The sequence below is a fragment of the Mus caroli genome, chromosome 15 (assembly GCF_900094665.2).
Source record: "Mus caroli chromosome 15, CAROLI_EIJ_v1.1, whole genome shotgun sequence".
In the NCBI taxonomy this organism is placed as follows: domain Eukaryota; kingdom Metazoa; phylum Chordata; class Mammalia; order Rodentia; family Muridae; genus Mus; species Mus caroli.
The window spans coordinates 45,843,032-45,865,265 of NC_034584.1; the positions used below are offsets into that span (position 1 = coordinate 45,843,032).

General features: G+C 41.6%; 1 protein-coding gene across 1 annotated transcript in view; it reads right to left on the reverse strand.

The window, feature by feature from the left end:
• Window positions 1-20,840, reverse strand: part of Eif3h (eukaryotic translation initiation factor 3 subunit H) — an 80,890-nt gene extending 60,050 nt beyond the window's left edge. The window contains exon 1 of the mRNA XM_021183034.1: window positions 20,670-20,840. Coding sequence (XP_021038693.1) covers window positions 20,670-20,801 — 132 coding nt within the window. The 5' untranslated portion in view covers window positions 20,802-20,840. The remainder of the gene's footprint in view (window positions 1-20,669) is intronic.
• Window positions 20,841-22,234: the final 1,394 nt, after the last annotated feature.

Genomic DNA, 22,234 nt, shown 5'->3' on the forward strand with positions numbered 1-22,234 from the left:
AAAAAAAAAAAAAAAAAAAAAAAAAAAAAAAAAAAAAAAAAAAAAAAAAAAAAAAAAAAAAAAAAAAAAGATGTGTGGGATCTGGAATATCAACATTGTGCTTATTGCGTTCCCTCTTAAAGGCTCATCTGAACGAAGGGCTGTTTTACTCAGCATTACACCTTCAACACTAACACAGACACCGGCACGTGAAAGCTACTCCAAATGTAGTTTCCTCAAGAAATGGATAATAAACATTATCAGTAATTCCTGATGCACCAGCCCTCTACTCAATGCCTTCCATGCGATGAATGACTTAATTTAATCCTTACAGCTACCTTTTTATAAAGCCAATTATACTATTTTCCTCTCTTCTCTGAAAAACAGCTAAGCCGACATAAAATGATTATATTGAGGAAAGCCTTGACACTTTAAGGTATTTCACAGTGATTGAGAAAGTGTAGGTGTGCTGACCGTGATTATAACAAAGGCTAGACAGTTACGATACAATATCAGCATCTCTGGGAGGTGTCCCTGTAACTATGGCTACACACTGAGGGGTTGATGAATGAACGGGCAGACAAGCTTACAAGGCCAGGCAGCAGAAATCTGTGAAGAAATAGTGATGATGATCAAATTGTGCCCCGGTCCCCAAACAGCAAGTATGCAGCTAGCTGTTCTAAGCCTGCGAGTCTCACTCAGGAGATGCACGCTGGGAATGTCCACCCACAATAATCCTATTTTCAGCCATGTTCAAGTGCTCACTTCTCTCAAATCACCCATGTTTCTTTCCATAAAACAGTGCTGACCTATTTAATTAATCCTATTTATGGATGTCAAGGCTCCCTGCTCTTATTTTCAAAGCTGATGCATGGAAGTCTCCAAAACAAAAAAACATACTCCCATAATATATTTTGTTTTTAATGTGTCACAAATGACCCCACACACACGGAAGCCCTACATCACTTGTAGCTTAACAAATAATGTAATAAACTTTTTCAGAATAAATAAGTACTTAAGAGCCCAATCCTAATCTCTGATGTCAGAATTAACTGATCAAAGCTAAATGTGTATACTTTCCAAGGAGTTTTGAGATTAGATTCTCCATGTGTCTATAACACCCTACTCTAATATTTTAATTATAATTTAAACTTATGTGTACCTATGTGTAGGTATCTGCCCTTGAGTGTGAAAGCCAGAAGTCACTGGATTCCCTAGAGCTGGAGTTACCTGAGGTTGTGAGCCACCTGATATGGGTGCTGGGAACAAAATCTTGGGTCCGTTGCTAAGAGCAGTAAGTGCTCTTAGCAACTATACCATCTCCTCTGACCTATTCTAACTTCTAATAAACATGATCCAGCTGTCCTCTGTCTTTATTTTGGTTTAACTCTTCAAAAGGTTGTAATGCCATGAGCTTTCTTTCTTCTAAGACTTTTCATTTTTTCTAAAAAGTACAGACAGTGAGAAATACCTTTCAAATCCAAATATTTTACTTATGAAAGCAAAAATATCACCCCTATTAAAGAAGCTCGGGTCTACTTGGAATATCATTACAGAATAGGGACAAGAACAGCAGAGACACTAGGAAGCACACAAGTTTTCTCTAGTCCAGTAAGTGTCAGGGCTATGAGCTGGCCAAGACAAGAACCAGTGCTGACTAGAATCCTTTAAATGAGCACAGCGGACATTCTACTATAAACTCTGCCTGGGAGAGGTAAACCAGAGACACTGTGCACAAGTCTTCTAAGACTCTGAAATGTCATTATGCTCAGGGTCTGAATGTTTAACCCATTCAATTTGCCCTGCCCACCAAGTGTCCAACTGCTGTTCTAGGGATCGTGAGTTGTCTCTAGAACCTTCTTGAAGATTTTGCATGGAATAAGGCAAGAAATCCTACCAGCAAGATACTGCCCATGCCTGCTCAGACAAGCCTAAAGGGAACACTTTTGTCTAGATCACTAATGCACACTGTGAGAGAGCAAAACAGGCAGACTGATACTAATCTTCAAGGAACATAAGGAGAATGGTCTGGCTTTAAAAAGGCAGCAAACACAACTTCACTTTGATTCAAAGTCTAAAAACTACAAATGATTTTAAGATAACAGTATCCTCAAACGTACCAGGATCTATGCAGCGGGTGCCCTCAACGCTCAGGCATCTATGCAGAAGAGGAAGTGGGAAGATTGTTAAGATCCAGAAGTGACTGAGGACGCCAAGGAAGGTGTCTTCTAGACACAACAGGATTGATACATATTTGAACTCAAAGTCTCACTGAGTGCATTAACCACACTTCAGTGCAGCCCCTGTTTCCAGGAGTAGTAAAAAACAACTCAACAGTAGTGTTAGTTTTTCTGCATCATTCTGCTTTGGGCTTTTTCTATCTTATTGATCTTTCGATTGTTAATTTTGATTTTTATTTTTTGTGTTTTGTACTTTGTTTCTTGTTTTTGTTTTCTTTTAAAGAGACAGGAAAGAGTTGGGAGGGTAAGGAGGTGACAGAGATCTGGGCACCGGGGGAGGGAAACATGATCATAAAAAAAAATTGTACAAAAAAAATTTCTTTTCAATAAAATGTCAAAACAAGCCAGGCAATGGTGGCACACATTAATCCTAGCATTTAGGGGGCAGAAGCATGCAGGTCTTTGCAAATTCGAGGCCAGGCTGGTCTACATAGTGAGTTCCAAGGTGGCCAGAACTACATAGAAAGGCCCTGTAAAAATAAATAAATAAATAAATAAATAAATGACATTTAAAACATATAAGGAGAAATATATATGCCAATGCAAAATAGCTAAGTTATTACATTAGCAATCAGTAATGCTTAAATTTTATGTGTTAACACGATGAGTAAAACTTCCCATGATTCCCTAAGACCTCCCTGTAATATATTGGATGCTTTCCTAGGGAGTGTGTAATACTGGGCGTTCCAGGTCATCTACATAAAGTCAGTCATCAACCTAGGCTACGTAAGAAAAGGGGGGTAAGGATTGGGGCTTTTCTTATGTCCTAAAAGGAAACACTTTAAATCTTACCAAAATACAGATAATGCTTTGGGACAAATCCAGGTCTTTGAAGAACACTACCTAGAGAAGGCTTGCATCTTCTGCACAGACTTAGCAGGCTTCTGTGTCACTCCCTCAGTAATTCATTTGCTTAGATATTTACTGACTTAATTCTAGAGCCAAGACACCTCTCTCAGACCTCTCTCATAAAATGAAGCAAATTAATAAAGTCTGTGCTTTCATGAGGCTCCAGTTTTTAGAAGAGCAAGTCTCAAATACAGGTTCCCTTTGTTCTCACCTGAAATGTGAGATCTTCCACACCAAGCAAGTCCCCAGTTCTCTCCCCACCGTGACCTTAGTGTGTCCGACCTTCAGATAACTCTACCTGAAGTTAGTATCAGATCCCGACCGGTAAGAACTGCACCACTCCATCAGGCCTCGGGCACCTCTGACCATCGGCTATAAACCAGGGATTCCCACAACGTCCTGCAGGCTTAGCCACCTGGTTTAAAAGGCTTACAGAATCCAGGGAAACACATTACTTAATATTTGCTAGTTTAAGAAAAGGAAAGGAAAGGAAAAGAAAGGAAAGGGAAAGGGAAAGGGAAAGGGAAAGGGAAAGGGAAAGGGAAAGGAGGGAAAAGAGGGGAAAGGGGAAAAAGGAGAAAGGGGAAAAAGGGGAAAGGGGAAAGAGAGAAAAGGGGAAAGGGGAAAGACACAAACTGGGAACAAAAAATAAACTCACACAGGTCCCTCTTCTAAACCTCTAAGCCCCTAAAATTGAGGGCCCCCAAAACTTCAGTACTGATAATTTCATGTCAGAAAATGAAACTGAGAAATTCTGACATTTCTCTTTAAAAACCATAATGAATATACTATGCATATGCATAACCTATATTCTTACAAAAAATAACTTTTCCAAAACAAAATATTTGCTCATGGGTCAAAATATAGCACTTTTAGACTTTTAGAAGAAAGTTAATTTTTAAAAATATTTTATTCATTAAAATTACATCTTCTATGAACATCATGGAAATATTATTGATAATTTTTCTCACTGTGCTTGAAATTAGCATTTTCTTAATGTTTAACTTCAAAGAGTTTTTGCTATTTTGAAATTTTAAAAATATACTTACTGATAAAATAATTTCTCTCCTAGACACACTGATAATCTTTTTTAAATAAACTGATTGTTTGACAATGTGCACAGATAAATAATTCATTTTAAATGCTCTCTCACTATGTCGGGTGGTAATAATAAGGACTTTTGAATATATTTCTTAATGATTCATTTTTAATATTTTATGCTCTTTTACTATGCTTAACTCCCAAAGAATATTTTGTATGTTTTGAGACAATTTACTATTCAACATTAGATATATAGGATCCTCAGTTATGGATAGTATTATATATTCATTAATGATATTTTTAGGGTACAAAAGGAAATGAATATAAAAGTTGAACAATTATTTTATGTATTATGATTCTTAAAATATTCAATATTCTTAATATGTTTGATGTATAAAAATTTATGTCAATAATAAAAAAATTAAGAAAAAATATTTTATTCAGAACAGAAAAATCAGTTTTACATTCATAAATCTTTTTAATGTCTTATTTTGTAGAAAGCAGTTGGATTATGCCTGCCTTTGTATTCAATCTTTTTTATATCACTTATCACTGAGCATCTAGAACGTCTACTGAGCACTCATGAAGGAATACATAACAAGCTGGCAAAGAAGTTTATGTATTCTGAAAAGTCTGACCCTGGAGACTTTTAAAACAAGACAGTAATAACAATAAGGAAAACCGATCATGATTATAGTTTGTGAAAAATAATTATTTAAAAAAAGGGTGGTGCAAGGAGGGACAAGAAGGTGGGCTTCACTAGGGGGTGCAGCAAAGACCATAAGACCAAAAGAGCTGAAGAAGCAGTCACCTAAGGAAGAGCTCACAGAACACAGCAGCTGCACTCTCGGGACACTGCTTAAATTGTCAACATCTACTTTTCATAAAATATGTAAACTGGATTTTTTATTTTTATTTTTTAGAATGTACATGTATCAAGTATTTGCCTGCATCTATGCCAGTACACAACATGTGTGCTTGAAGCCTGTGGAGGTAAAGAGGATGTTGGATGCCCTGGAAATGGAGCTACAGACGGTTGTGAACTGCTATATGGGTGCTAGAAACCAAATCTGGGTCTTCTGCAAGAGCAACCAGTATTCTTAACTACTGAGTCATCTATCCAGGCCCAGTAAATTGTATTTTAAAGACATCAAAAACACCAAGAGATGGTGGAGTTTAATGCCTACAACCCCAGATAATCAGGAACCTGAAACACAAGGATAACAAATTAGAGGCCAGCCTCAGGAACTTAGTGAGACTGCATCAAATTAAGCAAAAGGCTAGAAATACACCTCAGTGGGAAAAGGTTTCCCCAAGTTTGATTCCTAGTGCAAATCAAGGAAGGAAGGAAGGTAGGGAAGGAAGGAGGGAGGGAGGTGGGATTGGGGATGCCAACTTCAATTCCTAGCATAAATAAATAGGTAAATAAAGAAGCAGCTAAAAAAGGATGGGGGTGTTCGCCCAGGGTGAGTGGGCTTGCCTACTCTGTATCACAAAACAAAACAGAAACGTGCACCACCTCAGACATCTAATGAATACCCGAATGCCATGACATCTAAGACAGGATGTTTAGAAAATAAAACACCTACGATGTGAATGGAGTTATGTGCTTTGATAAATAAGAATCCTCTTAGGATATCTGTATCAATTATAACAAGCATATGCTTGTTTTCTATTCAAAAGATATCAAATACGAAAATGAAGAGGAAGGTTTTAAAATATAGCAGTTACTGTGATTTGCTGCTTAAAGCTTCACAAAGCAGAACAAAGTCAATTTCCTTTCTGGACAGTGCTGACTTACAGAATAAGATGGGCATAAGACACCTTTAACACCTTTGGGGTGTCATAGAGGTTTTTATTGCTATTTTAATGCAAGGTGGGGAAGACAGGGTTTATTTCACTTTACAGCTTACAGTCCATTACCCAGGAACATCATAGCATGAGCTCAAGACCAAAACCCGGAATCAGAGGCTAGTGCAGAGGCCATGAAGAGTGCTCCTTAATGGCTTGCTCGGCCTGCTTTCATATACCTTCCAATGCTACTTGCCCAGGAAATATACCATCCACAGTGAGATGGGTCCTCTCACACCAATCATCAATCAAGAGACTATAGATTTGTCTATAGACCAATCTGATAGGACATTTTCTCAACTGAGTTTCCTTCTAACTTGTGTCAAGTTGACATCAAATTAGCCAGTTCTGTTGTTAGTAAAATATCAGCTAAATAAAAGTTTGTTAGTATCTGGGTAGTAGGTAGGTATGCACACCTTTAGTCCCAGTGCTGGGAGGTAATCAGATCTCTGTGAGTTGGAGGCCAGCCTGGCCTACAGAGCACGCCCCACGACAGCCAAGGCTATACAGAGCTCAAAAAAGGTTTTGTCTTAGGGTTTTATTACTGTGAAGAGACACCTGACCACAGCAACTTTTACAAAGAAAAACATTTAATTGGGGCTGGCTTCCAGGTTCAGAGGTTTAGTCCATTATCATCAAAGAGGGAAGCATGGTGCCATACAGGCTGACATGTGCTGGAGAAGGAGCTGAGCTCTACATCATGATTCACCAGCAGCAGAAGAGACCGAGACCCTAGGCTACCTTGAGGAAGAGTCTTCAAAGCCTACCTGCTAGTGACTTCCTCCAAGAAAGATACAACTACTCCAACAATGCCACACCTCCTAATAGTGCCAATCCCTATGGGCCAATGGGAGCCATTTTTATTCAAACCACCACAGTTTGCTAGTAAAATATCAATTAAATAAAAGTACAATTAAGTAGTCCTAGTCCTAAAAGAATGAAAACAATCCAAAATAACTATTGACTAAAGTCTACCTTCTTAAAATTTCTTTTGTTTTTTGCGATTATGTAAACTATTTCCCCCTTCCCCTTCCTCCCTTCAAACCCTCCCATATACCCCTTTATTCCCTACCCACTCATAGACAGATTCCTAAATACATAACAATCAAGCCTGCTCAGTATATATACTACTTGTACATGTTTTCAGGGCTGACCATTGGGTGTGCTCTTCCCCAAGGAGAACTAGTTCTCCCACTCTCAGCATCCCTTGGTAGTCTATAGTTCTTTGTGTAGGACACCTCTTTTTCAGATGGTTATTTTACAATTCTATTCAAATGTCATGCACAAACATCTGCAAATTCTCAGACAACATGCACATGGACATATCACCACTATCAAAGCTATAAATGGATGCAGAGACTGGGTTCTAATAGCAGAATGACCTGTTTAAGGGAAGCCTAACCTGACTCACATATAAATCTGCAAACTGGCAATTCAACTTTGTACTATAATATTCAAGGGGAAGTGGGGTGGTAGATAGCAGTACAGTGCTTGCTTAGCATACACATAGCCCAAGGTTCAATCTCTGCTATCAGCAAAGAACTAAACTGATTTAGAAATAAGCTAAAAGTAAGTAGTAACACCAGGAAAAACAGATTTCTGACTGTCCCTAAAAAGAACCAGTTGGTGCCTAAGTAGCTAGTTGTTAGCCTATAGCATCTGTTATGGTTTGTATATGCTTGGCCCAGGGAGTGGCACTGTTGGGAGGTATGGCCTTGTAGGAGCAAGTTTGTCACTGTGGGTGTGGGCTTTAATACCCTTGTCCTAGCTGCCTTGGAGCCAGTATTCTAGCGCAGCCTTCAGATGAAGATGTAGAACTCTCAGCTCTTCGTACCATGCCTGCCTGGATGCTGCCATGTTCCTGCCTTGATGATACTGGACTGAACCTCTGAACCTGTAAACCAGACCCAATTAAATGGTGTCCTTCATAAGAATCGCCTTGGTTATGGTGTCTGTTCACAGCAGTAAAACCCTAAGACAGTATCCATTGTGCTATATCTTTTACACAGCAGAGCTCACAGGGAGTGCTGGGTAACCCACCCGGTGTAGCTAGAGTAAGCAAACACTGAAATACTCATTCAGCTAACAGTTGAAAAAAAAAAAAAAAAAGCTACACAAACACACTAAAATTATTAAGATATTTTAACTACCAAAATTAACTTAAAAAGCATATCTGCATGGTGGCACACACCTTTAATCCCAGCACTCGGGAGGCAGAGGCAGGCGGATTTCTGAGTTCGAGGCCAGCCTGGTCTACAGAGTGAGTTCGAGGACAGTCAGGGCTATACAGAGAAACCCTGTCTCAACCGTCCCCACCCAAAACAAAGTAAATCTGGTAGTATTAAAAGATCACATTATATGTTGTACTTGAGGTAAATCTTACTACACTGGTGAGAAAAAGAAGCTACACCATCACCTGGGTATGCAAAGTTTCTCACAGTCCATCTGGAGCAATCTGGGAAGAACACATTCCCGCCGTTTACCACAGCCCCACACTTTAGGAAAATGGAGATGGAGGAGGAGAGGATTACTCACTTTTAGAAAGAGAAAGCATAGGGCCAGGGATGACACACCTCAGCTGCACAGCAGGGCCAAACTGCTACCTACCAAAGTTCCTTAAACATCACTCAGCTCACACAGACCAGTCTTGCAGCCCACACCCCTCAGCTGAGTAGAACTTTAATCCACTTTCTGTGTGATTTTGGTTATGCTTTTGAGATAGTCTTCTCCATATAAACAACTCCAGCTGCCTTCATCCCTGCCTCTGCCTCCAAAGTGCAGGGATTACAAGGTCATTCACCAGTCCTAGCCTTTGGCCTTTTTGAGAGACAGAAGAGAGAATGTCCAGAGACCAGAGTTGTTGGATCCCCTGGTGAAGGAGTTACACGAACCTGTGAACCATCCAATGTGTGTGCTGGGAACCGAGCTACAGTCTTCTGCAACATCAGCCATTAACCATTATACGCTCTTAACCATTCAGCCATTACTCCAGACCCCCACACTTAAGCTATTTAGACTTTAAAACCAAACACTTTATGTCACAAAAATAAAGTTTCTCAAAATACAGCAACTCAACAGGTGTGAACTTCAAACTGTGTGACTACCAAGCTCCTGGTTTTCTCTCCCAGCCCCACAGCTGCTTATAAATGCATTCTCTTCCTCTGAGGTCATTCCTATTATTCCCTTAGCTATTCTGCACAGTGTATTTGTACAAGGAGTGAAAATAAACCTCCTTCCACGGCAAGATCCCTCCATGAGTTCCAAGTTCTCTAAAACAGAGGCAAGACAGTGCCATATTCAGCCAATAAAAAAACCCAGCTGGGAGCTCTCGCATCTAAGCCCCTCCTCCTGCTGCTGCCTCCTGATGAGGGCCTAAGACAGGCTGGGCTTACCTACTCCTCCCTACTAACCATCACACAGCACCAATTAAGTCCGTAATAAGCATTAACAACATTACAACGACTACAGCACAATAAACAGCCCAGCAAACCTTCAGTCACTGAGTGAAGGATGCCAAGACCTGCTATCCCTCTAGAATGCTTACATTCCTCCCAGATTTTTTCCAAGCATGACAAAAATGTAAATTGTAGCTATTAAAAAATTATCTACCGGGCTGGTGAGATGGCTCAGTGGGTAAGAGCACCCGACTGCTCTTCCAGAGGTCCAGAGTTCAAATCCCAGCAACCACATGGTGGCTCACAACCATCCGTAACGAGATCTGGCGCCCTCTTTTGGAATGTCTGAAGACAGCTACAGTGTACTTACATATAATAAATAAATAAATCTTTGAAAAAAAAATTATCTATCTAAGTTGGAAGGTGGTGGTGCACACCTTTAAACCCAGCAGAGGCAGAAGGGTTGACCTCTGTGGGTTTGAAATCAGCCTGGTCTACAGATTGAGTTCCAGGACAGCCAGAGCTGTTATGCAGAGAAACCTCGTCTCAAAAAACCAAAACCAAAAACCAAAAACAAAAAAAGAAAAAGAAAAAGAAAAAGAAAAAGAAAAAGAAAGAAAAGAAAAGAACACCACAAACTACCTGACACCACACTGAAGCAGCATTACTCAGGAGAGGGGGTGCTCTGTGAAAGCTCTTAGTAATATCCATTACCATGAACACCCTTATTTAAAATCTGAATTTAAAAATGTAGAGGGCAGCTGGGCGTGGTGGCACATGCCTTTAATCCCTGCAATCGGGAGGCAGAGGCAGGCGGATTTCTGAGTTCAAGGCCAGCCTGGTCTACAAAGTGAGTGCCAGGACAGCCAGGGCTACACAGAGAAACCCTGTCTCGAAAAACTAAAAAAAAAAAAAAAAAAAAAAAAAAAAGAAAGAAAAGAAAAGAAAAATGTAGAGGGCAACTAAACCAGGGCTGAGGTGCAGGTCAGTAACTCCAGCACTTACGAAGTGGAGACAGCAGGATCAGAAGCACAAGGCCAGCCTTGGCTACACAGCAAGCCTGGGCTCCATTACACCCTGTCTCAGAAAAATAAATAGGAGTGCTAACTCACTTTACTCAAACTAGTCTCTATTTGCTATACACATTCTCATGTAAGAGAACACTTTTCCTAGCTACAAACCATGGTGATGTCCACCCTATGAGTTCTTTAAAAGTTCAAAGCAAAGCATCAGGCCCAAGCTGCCCCAGGCACTGACCAGCTGAAGAGCTCAAGCGAGATACACACTGCCTAGCTGACTCTCCCGGGTTCTGCAGCTACTGGGAGGTAAAGCTCACAGCTTCAACTCCTCACATCAATCTCTGTCAAAGAACAGCTATTACTGTAGAAGAACTTTATTCAAAGAAAAGTGTAGTGTCACAAAATTTCCCTTTAGCATATTCTGTAAAGTCAATCTCTAGACTTTCATTTAATCTGGCTTCTTTCACTGACAGAGCTGTGAACTTGGCAGTTTTCTTATTTGGTTAAGCCTACACCATTTTTTCTAACACTGAACAAAGAAGGTAGTTATTGCCAAAATGTAAACTCAAAAAGCAGAAACCTGCATTAGTCTTAAATTTAACACATTTTACGGCTCAAGTGGGATAGGAGCTCCATTTCACAACTGGCTGAGTCAAAGAAGAAATGGGATTTAAATCATTGCTGTTAAGTTTTGATGTGAATAAACTTCAGTGACTTACTTCAATGGTGAGGGCTAGTTATTTTGCCCCTGACACACGAGACAGGTTACAACGCTCTGCTATAGCTTATCAATATCACCTCTATACTATTTCATTTTAAAAGAGCATGTTTCATGATTATTCTCTTAGATCTAATGCTTACTGATGGCTCACACTGTTCAAGTTAAATCTACTAATTGCTGTCAAAAACAGAACCGAAGCACAACTCCAATTCTTCAGAGTAACAGTTCTCTTGTTCTCCCATTAGTCCTACAGGGAACACAAAGGTACAACCAAATGTTCAAGTATACAAGCAACTCATGAGCATGCTTAATTCACAAGCTTTTATAATATCATACGGAATACTAACCTGGAATTTTCCCCAGGTGTGGCTGCAAAGTAATTAATTATTCAAAAGTAAAATTATCGACAGAAAGGTTTATCTGGGTTGGAATTTATTTCTTCTCTCATACAAAGCAATGAATTAATAAATAAAATTCCAGAAATGTAGCAAAATGTCTACTCCTTAAAATACTGCATGCAGTACACTCAGATGTGCTGAATACTTAAAAAGCCATTCTGGAATTTGGGGGCACTTGGATTATCAAGTACTTTAGTACTTGCTAAACGAGGCCTAGGAAACAGGGTAGGTAACCCTGACCTTAAGAGTAATTAATTACAGCCATCTGGGAAAGATAGCTGGAGCACGGGTGGTTCAGTTTCTTGCTCATTTTTCCTCATGGTCTATGTGTTCTATGTGCACATATTAATCACTCAGTTCAATGGGTGTGCAGATTAACAGACCTGCTTTCAACATTAAAGCATACTATAAACTAGGCATGGTGGTTCACACCGTTAACCCCAGCACTCAGTAGGCAGAGAAAGGTTTGGGGCTAGTCAGTTGTTCCCGTCCAGCCAGTGCTATACAAAGAGGCCCTGTCCTGGGGCATCGGGGATACTACAGTAAGCTCCTAAGGATCCTACGGAAGTGCATCTTCCTGCTCAGGGATTACCTCTGAGAGGCACACCCACAGAGTATGAGCTGAGTGTCTCTCCAAGTCAGAAAGAAGAATTTAAATATTATTACACAGTGAAGTGTGTTTACTTTGGATAGAACAGTGATTTTTCCACAGGGTTTTTGAGTTTTAGTGCTACAAGTGTCTATAAGCAAGTTTACTCAACCAGCATTGTCCGGGACAGCCAAATACAAAGCAGCCTGTAGGACAACTTACATGAAGTTCTTAGAACAGATGGGGAAAGAGAGGTAGAAATGAAAAGGAGGGCAATGCAGCTGTAACTCAGAGAGCTAAGACATGATCTTCAGAGTGCCAAGGAAACCCTCCAGGAATCAGCAAAGATGTTCCCCAAGCTTGGGTGACTTAGGCAGAGTGGACTCACTAATAACAGAAATCAACTGAATCAATGCAACATGCATTCTAACAAGAACACCTCATTTTAAAAGTAGAGAAAGATTTTTTTAAGATAGTCACATTCAGATGGCAATGGAGTCAAAACTGAAACTGGAATTCTCTGCAGGTGAGAGTCACTCACCACAGGACCACTGAGGAAGGCGTAGACGCTCAGCACAATCAGAAACACAAGAGCCTGTGACTCCACTGACGTCAACTCTACAAATCTGTTAAAAACTAGGGAAAACGCCACAACACTAATCCCCAACTCTTAATTAATAAGCCCCAACCCAAAGTGAGTTTCTCCTTTGTGATTGTTTTTCCAAATCTCCCTTAGAGTGAATGTTCAGAGCTTTTCTTCTTAAAAATTGTATTTTATGGAGCTTGTCACAGGGGGCATCTGTCACTTACATAATGAAGCTAGTTGTCGGATATAGGGATAAGAGACAGCACAAGAAGTCCAAAGCAAAACCTCACACACTCATCAGGATCCACTGAGTACTAGTGATATTTAGAGCCTTTACCTGGGAAGAAAATAAAATTTTGCAGTAACTGTGCAGCTGATATTCCAACTCAAGTGGCAAACCCTTCATATTTTGACTATGCTAAGCTGCATTGCCACTATTTTTCTGAGTTGTTATAGACTTGGTCTTGGTACCAATCCAGAATACTACTCTGGCATGTGTAAGTAGCCCTTTCTGACCTCTTAGTTTTAGTGAGGAGATAAAACCTGGCATCAGTAAGACAGGCACGTAAGTGACCCCTGCACTCTGTGCTTTCATCATCCCTGGATGCAGCCACTTTAGAGGGACCGTCTAATAGCAGCTTACAGAAACAGGTCGTTAACTATACTACTGCATACCTTACCAAATGAGATACATCCAAATACCATAGACTAGAAAGCATACACAAAAATAACTTTGAGCTATTTTTGGAAAAAAAAAACACAATCAGGTATCACATAACTGCTAAAATCATCTAAGAACTATCTAAGGTACATGAAAAAGAAGTAGAAAAATCTCACAAATAAGAGAACAAATTATTTTTTGGAAACTGTTTTCGAACAACTGAAAATGGAATACATTATTTTGTACATAATTTCTAAATCAGTGGCTCTCAACCTTCCTCCTCCTGAGACCCTTCAATACAGTTCCTCATGTCGTAGTGACTCCCAACCATAAAATCATTTTCGTTGCTACTTCATAACTGTAATTTTGCTACTATTATGAATCATAATATAAATATCAGTGTTTTCCTATGGCCTTACACCGCCCTGTGAAATGGCTGTCTGAACCCCCCAAAGGGGTCGTGACCCACAGGTTGAGAACCACTCTTCTAAAAAGACTTCTTTCCCCACCTTAGAATATATCAAGACCCATGTTCTGTGTTTTAGTTTCCTTACTTGTATGAGGATAGCTATCATTTCTATCTGAGAGCTACTGTATCTCCTCGCTTTGTGCCTGCCCTCTAAACTTGAAAGCTCCCTGCCAAAAGAAAAAAACCAAATCTCATTGTGGAAGCTGTAGTGTATCATGGTGAATCCCACAGTATACCCTATTGTCCATACTTCTTTACTTGCAAATATTCATTGTAATGAATCATTGGTCTGAGCCAAGTCCTCTGGTTTATCCTAACCTATCAAACTGGATCCTCACTGAAACTCCTCTTGGATGCCCTGTGTCATGGAGATTCGGCAGCTTTGGATCTATAGGACTGGCCCCTTCACACACTCCAACAGTTCAGATGGGGTACATATTGGGGTGGGCCAACTCAAAAGACCAGGATCTGGGCCTGAGTGGTAGCTGACCTGAACAGCCTGCCAGCTCTCCTGCACCCACACCACCAAGGTAAGCACCAGCACTGCCCTGGCTACCTCACGCCATGCTGTAGCTGACAGGGACAGGGTCAGCTCTCCCACTCTAATGCCCTCGGGCCAGCTCACCCCCAACTACAACAACCAGAGCCAGCTCTACCGTGCTGCCCAAGCAAGGTGCATGGCCAGCTCTCTCATTCTCATGACCTCAGGCAGCTCTTCTGCTCTCATGCCTTCAGGGCTAGCTCTCCCAAGATGCCCAGGCGAAGAGTGCAGCTCTGCACAGCCCTCAGATACTAACATGGCCCCAGGTAGACCAGAGATGTTTGTCTGGCTTTGGTAACAGACTCCTACTGCTATAGGGCCACTGACCTAGACATGGCCCTCAGTGGTAGAGCCCTGGCCTTAAGTGGCATCGAGGACTACTCACACCAGGCTGTTCCTTGCCACCCTAGAGTCTTCATTTCCACCTCTCTTCACTGTGCACACATCATTGTGCTTCCCGTTCTCTTCCATCTCTCCACTGCTCACTTGTTCATCTTAGTGGCAACCTGGGGGTCTCTGGGTGTCTGGGTCATCTAAGGCTTGCTCACCCAGGTCCCATAGCACAGGGGGAAGGTGATCTCGGGTGGGCTGCCTGCCTGGGCCTCACAGCTGAGCTTGGGGTTGTCACAGGCTTGCTCTGTCAGCCCAGGCCCATGATACCAGCTAATCGCCAATAGTGACCTGTCTCCTGCTCCCCCATCTTTGTCTTCTATAATGATGTCAAGGTCATTACAAACAGACTCAATGAACACCCTATAACCATGTTCTTTAGCAAATTGCACAATCAGGGATCAGTTCTCTGGAACTGTTGGTGGCATCAAAAAATACAATATAACCTTCCTCAGAGCTGAGATATCCTTTAGGAGTGCTAGTGCATACTGCTTCCTAATAGTTGGACCTCCATGTTGTCTGGGGGAAAGATTTCAGTTTCTGAACCTCACTGCCTACCATCAATACTGGCCTAAATTAAACACTTTAATTGCTTTGCCTACTACATGCTATGTTAAGATAGCATGTTAGCTTCACAGATATGTGGGTCTTGCCTCTGGCTGGTAAAAACACCATGATCACCACTGTGGAGTAGTTGGTGAACTGTGGTATTGGATGCTGTTCTTTTAGCTTTTTCTTCCAACACTAATTACTCAGGCTCTCCTGCATTTACAGACCTCAAAGCAGGTCCACTGGGTAGCATCAGACAGGAAACCTGGAAACCTCTGTTGGTTCCTGGGAAGGCTGAGGAAGTGCCCTTTTTAAGGGGTATGTGCAGTGTTGAAATATTAGCTACTGTAGTTGTCAAAGAAATTCCTGAGCCGCCCAGAGAGCTTTCTCTTCAGTCTAACCATATGTTCACTTTGCCCCAAAGGTCAGTACTAGTATTCACAAGCCACTGGCTAGAAATGGCCACTTCTGTGAGACCATGGCCAGTTTATTCAACTTCCACCTAGCTTCAGTGCTGCTTCCTCATTTATCCCTGCCTCAGCTTGCTGAGTACTGGGGTTACAGGCTTGTATGACCAAGCCCCGTTTTCTAAAAGCTTCCACCCTAGTTCTGTCTCCTACCTAGGAGCGAATCTACTAAACACTATAATCACAAAGGTGGACGACAATGTTCTTACCATTTTTTTTTTTACCTCACCACAGTGCGAAAGCCATCAATAATCAAACCTGTATTTCCATTTGGCCTTCTCATGGGTTAATGGCATGCATTACTTCCCAATACTGGCCAGCAGCAGGTGCTCCAACTCCCACATGCAAGTGAGCCAGCTAGGGAGGTGGAATCTCACATAGCCCAACTGCTATGTAATTAAAAATGACGTTGAACTCCTGATCCTTCTGCCTGCACCCCAAATGCTGGAACTACAGATATATGCTACCATCCTCAGCTGAAAGGCAATTCTATTTACAATATTCTCAGTTAACCATACGTGTGTAGGTAGGTAACACCACTGTTCAGGTGCTTATGAATACTACTCTCAGAATAGGTGCGGGGAAGATTTGCCACACAAGCTGAGGCAAAGCTTCAGTACTTGTCCTAAAAGGTCAGGCTTGGTGTTTGTATCCAACATTCTAGTCCTAGGGAAAAAAGAGCGCTGGATTCCTGTAACTCTGGCCCACCAGTCAGCCCAGCTTAATCAGCAAGTCTCAGTTCCAAGTGGACAGGCTTGTCCAGGACTACACTCTACATGCTGCAATGCCTACCTGACAGACAACATGTGCCTACTGCAAAGACAGAAACATACCTTCTGTGGGGTAGCTAACTGTCTTCCAACTGGATTAGAGGCCTGCTCCACAGGCACAAACTTAATGACTGAGAGTAGAATCCTGATCGAAAGTCTAAAATAGAACCTGCTCTTGCCACTCTGCTGAATGAACATGGTCAACTTGCCTTCCAAAAATTTATGCTTGTCCAGGAATGGTGATACACCTTTAATCCAACACTAGGAGACAGAAGCAGCAGATCACTGATCTACAGAGTGAGTCCCAGGACAGCCAAAGGCAATTAATAAGAGGAAAAAAGTAAAATGAAAAGTAAAACTGTATGTATACCCACAGATTTGAGCTGCTCTCAAGCTTGGTAACTGAAGCTTTTTTGAAGTGCGTAGCTGGTTGAAGTGTGAGACTTCAAGACTGAATGTTCAGCTCTAAATGGGACAGCCATACAACCCCACTACCACTGAGGCTCAGGGAACATCACAGAGGAGGAAGGAGGAAAGACCTGAAGTGGCAAACGATGGGAAGGAGTGCTGCAACTACTGCCCTCTGGACATGTCACGGCTGTCACAGCCACAAGCACGCAGAAGCTGGAGTTACTCCCACAAGCTTTTTTTCTACTACAAAACATTAATACTACAAGCAGTAACATCGTGCCTTGGCAGAGGAAAAGACAATCTAAGCAGTCTATCAAACTGCATTCTTTTTTTTTTTTTCTTTTTTTTTGGTTTTTCGAGACAGGGTTTCTCTGTGTAGCCTTGGCTGTCCTGGAACTCACTTTGTAGACCAGGCTGGCCTCGAACTCAGAAATCCGCCTGCCTCTGCCTCCCGAGTGCTGGGATTAAAGGCGTGCGCCACCACGCCCGGCTCAAACTGCATTCTTAATCTTCATTCAGATACACTTACTCTAAAAGGTTAGAAATGATTCTAGTAAGACTCTTTAAATGGTTTTTCATTCACAGAATGAAGTTAGAAATCCAAGAGGTAAGAAGTAGATTAAACCCAACAGCAAAAAACCAACTAGGAAGATAAACTACTCAAGCCATCTAAATTTCATGAATTTATTGATTATATTGATTGTAAAATTGAATACATTGATTATAAAAATAAATACCTCAAAGCATTCTAAAAAACTATCCTCCAATATGAATCAAGAGCTTATATTCCTAGAGATAATACTAACTGGTTGTAGCCACCAGTAATATGCCAGAAGCAAACATAATCAATATAAAATTAATATCTGGGTTCATCCATGCCTATGTATTGCTAAGTACAGTCATGGTGGTAGGAATGGAATGTGTCTACACTGCTTACCAAGACTGTCAGCACGTGGAAGGGCTAGTATAACTAAAGATAATCCATAGCTGGGTTAGCATAGTAGGAGAGGCAGAAGCAGGTGGAGCGTTCAAAGCTCAAGGCCTGGTCTACATACTTAGTTCTAGGACAGTCAAAACCACAGAGAAACCCTGTCACAAAACAAAACAAAAAAAAACAAAAAAACCAAAAAAAAAACAACAACAACAAAAAAAAAAACCAAACAACAGAAAGGATAACCCATGAATCCTAAATGAATCAAAAACATATCTGAGGCATACAGATTCAAATTAAACTATAGATGAAAGTCGTAGCTCAAATAAGCCACGTGTGGTAATAATATACATGACAAGGAGAAAAAGAGAAATGTCATAGACCAAAAATAAATAAATAAATAAAAAAGAAAGACAAACTGCAGGACCTAGTGAGGGAATGGCTAACTGGCCACAGGTGAACATTCTGGACAAAGTGAAGAAAGAACTGGGAAAAAAAAAAACAACACAAACCAAGAAGATGTAAGCAAAAACTACACCTTGATGGACCTTGAATTCACTGAAAGCATCTAATGAAAGGATTTAGGATTTGAGCTTTTAAATTAAATGAATGAGAAAAAAATTAAGATAACATTAAAGGAAATACCAAGATTTGAACTAAGGGCCAGCATGATGGCTCACTAAGTAAAGGCACTTAACCATCTGAGTGTCCCTTTTTATAACTCATCAGGGTCACTCATAAGCTTCTGAGTCACAATATGATTTGTCAGGACCCCTGATAATCAAGAGGCCCTTTTGAGTGAAGACATGAGTATTTTTGTCACTGAAAAGTGTATCTTCATAGTAAACTATCAACACCCAAACTTCTAACACAATCTCTTAGGAAGAGCAATAATCAGTCCCCAGATAAAAGAAAACAGTGAGCCATGAATCCAGAAACTAAGAATAAGTGTCTTGACTTTCCTAGGCCCACTGTCTGCCTGTTGAACTCAAATGGCCCTGTCTGTTCCCACCTGCAGCAATCTTAAGGCACCCTGACACTGTTCCTGTTGAGACTACAGCACTGCCCCTTGTTAAGACAGCTCGGCAGTTCCAAGACTGCCCTAAAAGTACGTTCTACTTCGTCTTGTTTGACAGTCCCACTACGCAGCCCAGGCTCCTGGACAACTCCCCAGAATCCTGCTGTACTTTCCCAAGTGCTGGGATTACCGGTGTGTGCCACCATGTCCAAACCCAGTCCTAAAATACATACTTGTAATTACATCTACCAGGCAGATTTATAACACCTACCTGTTGACTTTTACAACTCTAGAAACCAAGTAATTCAAAGAGTGGTTTCAAATTATACAAAAATGCAGTTAAGACATAAGTTATGACTTAAAATACTTTCCAAGTGTTGAAATGGTACTTTACAAGTCCACCCACCAACTAATTTGCGATCTTTGAACATGTATTATTTATTCCTAAAGGCACCTGCCTCAAAAGGCCATTGAAAGCTGAAACTGTCAGCTAAGTAAACGACATAACATTTCTTTTTCACAGTACTATGCAAGTGATACTTAACTGGGGCCATAAAGCTTTCTAAACGTAAGCTCTTCCCCGCAGCTTTCAAACTCTGACATCCACAGCTCACAGTCTCCCATGCTCACCGCAGGTCACCACATACAGGTTTTCACATAATCCAAACGATGCACCAATGCCTAACTACTTCTCAATCCCATCTGAACACATGAGGTAACTAAAGCTGGTTAAGGCCAACTTCTTAGGGCCACAGAGACTAAGTCTATAAACACCAGGTTATATTAAACAACAAAAACAAAAAAGCCTCATGACAATCTAACTAAACTATAGTCCAAAGTGAAATTACTAATAATTTCCACGTAAACATTGCCTGCTGCAATCACAATTTTCACATGAATTTAAAAATCCCTACTACAAGAGTCTTTAGAAAATACCTAATGGATAATACCTAAAAACTGGTTTGAGAGAAAGGGGTGCTTTGGGGAAAAAGAAAAGGAGACGGAGGAGACAGAGGAGGAGGAGGAGACGAAGACGAAGAAGACGACGACCTTTTTCTTTGTGGTTTTCTTTTTGAGACAGGATCTCAGTCCCAAATGACCTCAAACTCGTGGAGATCTGCCTGCCTGGGCCTCACCTGTGCTCAGGGTAAATACATGTGCCACCACAACCTTCAGGAGGGAGGTTCCTAAAGCTTAGAATCCCACATCATTTTTAGATTCGCATATTTTCTCTTCCATCCACTTCCTTCCCCCGAGCTTCCACAGATACTCTAGATCATGGGTCTTATTCAGAAATAAACTTACGGCTGTGTCCTATGACTTCTTGGGTTCACACTGAACTCTGCCTAAGAGTTTTACCGCAGTTCTGCAAGCCCAGGTAAAGTCTGTAAAGCACGGTAACACACTAAACCTATTGAGAATGCACTTAGCAAACGCCTCTCCGGGAAGCCAAGGTGTTTCCTTTCCCCTCACTCCCCTCTCTAGAGCCCCAAACAAAACCCTAAATCCTTCCCATCACAACTGTCATTCGGCTGTAAGCCGTCCTCTCCTGAGCCTCTAAAAACCAGACCACGCCAAGCTGTCCCATACCCCCATTCCGGCCCCGTTTCTCAGCACTCAGGTCTCTCGTCGGAAAACAGGGAAGGCTGCGGTGTCGTCCGAGCAAAAGTGAAGATGAAGGAGAAGGGCGCCGAGGGGAGAGCGCGGTCAGCCTGCGCCTGGGGAAGTCGGCAGGAAGCGCGCCCGGCAGGGATCAGCCTCACACGTGGGCCTGTGGCCGCGACCCGCACTCACCAGGCCGTCGATCTGCACCTGCTTCACCGCCGAATCTCCAGAGCCGCCTTTGCCTTTGCCCTTCCCCACCGCGCCGCCAGCAGAACCGGAGGAGGTGGCGGTGGAGCCGGTGCCTTCCTTGCGCGACGCCATGTTTCCAGCCAGACAGGAAGAAAGAGAAGCGTGAGGCGCCGGAAGCGGAACTACGAAGCTCCGTGACGCTGTGTTAAGACTGTGGGGGCGGTGTCTTGGAAGCGCCGCCGGGCAGGGCCCCGCCTCCTCGGTGGTGTTTCTCCCTCCCCCCACCCCTCCCTGAGATTGTGGGAATCCTCTGCGCACGCGCGGAGTTTGGGCGGTACTGTTCTGACTACAGAGAAAGAGCTTAGAAGCAAGAGCCATGATTCTACACCCACTCAGAATATACAGGAAATGTTTAAAACATGGTTAACTTTGATCAGTCTCTAAAATGAAAGATTTACCTGGGTAAAATACTCAGAAGTTCTTTTCTGTAGTGTAGTGTGGAAGTTGATGTTATGGTAAGTATTCAGAATGCAGTCTCTACGAATAATGCTGACCTATATGTGAGCTCTGAAATACATATTATCGTGAATGCAAAACACTGTATCTGTTGTAGGAAGCCATTGTAATAATTCTCTGCTTTAGAGTGACTTTTTCCCTACTCCTTATTCAAAAGTAATGAAATGGTAACACTGTGGCAGAAAATATTGTATGCTAACCTTTCATTTTTGTTGTTGCTATTATTTGGTGTTTGTTATGCATCAATCTGACAGCAAGGATTAAAATGTTACTAATGATTCAATGATTCCATGTCCACTTCTACAAGTCTAGAAGGAATATTAGCATCCTGGCTCACAGAGAAAATCTCCACAAAGTATCAAAGGTGCATCATAGAAGAGTTACACTAGAAAACAGTAGCAGGGTGTTAAAAAGCAGAAATAAAACTCTCAAAAGAATTAAATGGGAGTTAAAACTGTGTGGTATTTATAAAGAAAAAATATCCACTAGCTAGTAGTTTGACAGGACACAGCCTCTGGAAAGCAGGGACACAAATGTGGCAATGGCAGCTTGTAAAGGTGAAGGGGAAAACCCATATTAGGATGAAGTGCTTAATTTTAATTGGGTATGTTAATTAGGTGAGCCAAGGCAGGAGCTGAGTGCTGGACTTCCTTTGATAGCTGGACTTTGGTAGTCATCCACAGGAGGAGGAAGTGGCCAAATAAGGGAATGGACTTTGTTGGCTAGCTTTAGGAATGCAATCTGATGGTTTGGTTTGATGGAGAGAATCGGGGGAGAAGGGCAAGGTCTAACAGATCCATGCCTGCAGTGCTTGGGCTGAGTCCCTTCAGAGAAGTTCCTACTAGCTACCTTTCTATCACCAGATCTGTATTAGACGAGCCAGCCAAAGTAAAGACCCAGAATTCAGCACCAAAGTACTCAAATATAAATGTTTAAATTATTTTTAAAATCGTGCCAGTTAGGTGGTGGCACTTGCCTTTAGCACTGGGGAGACAAAGGCAGGCGTATATCTAGGAGTTTAAACTCAGCCTGATCCAGGGCAAGTTCCA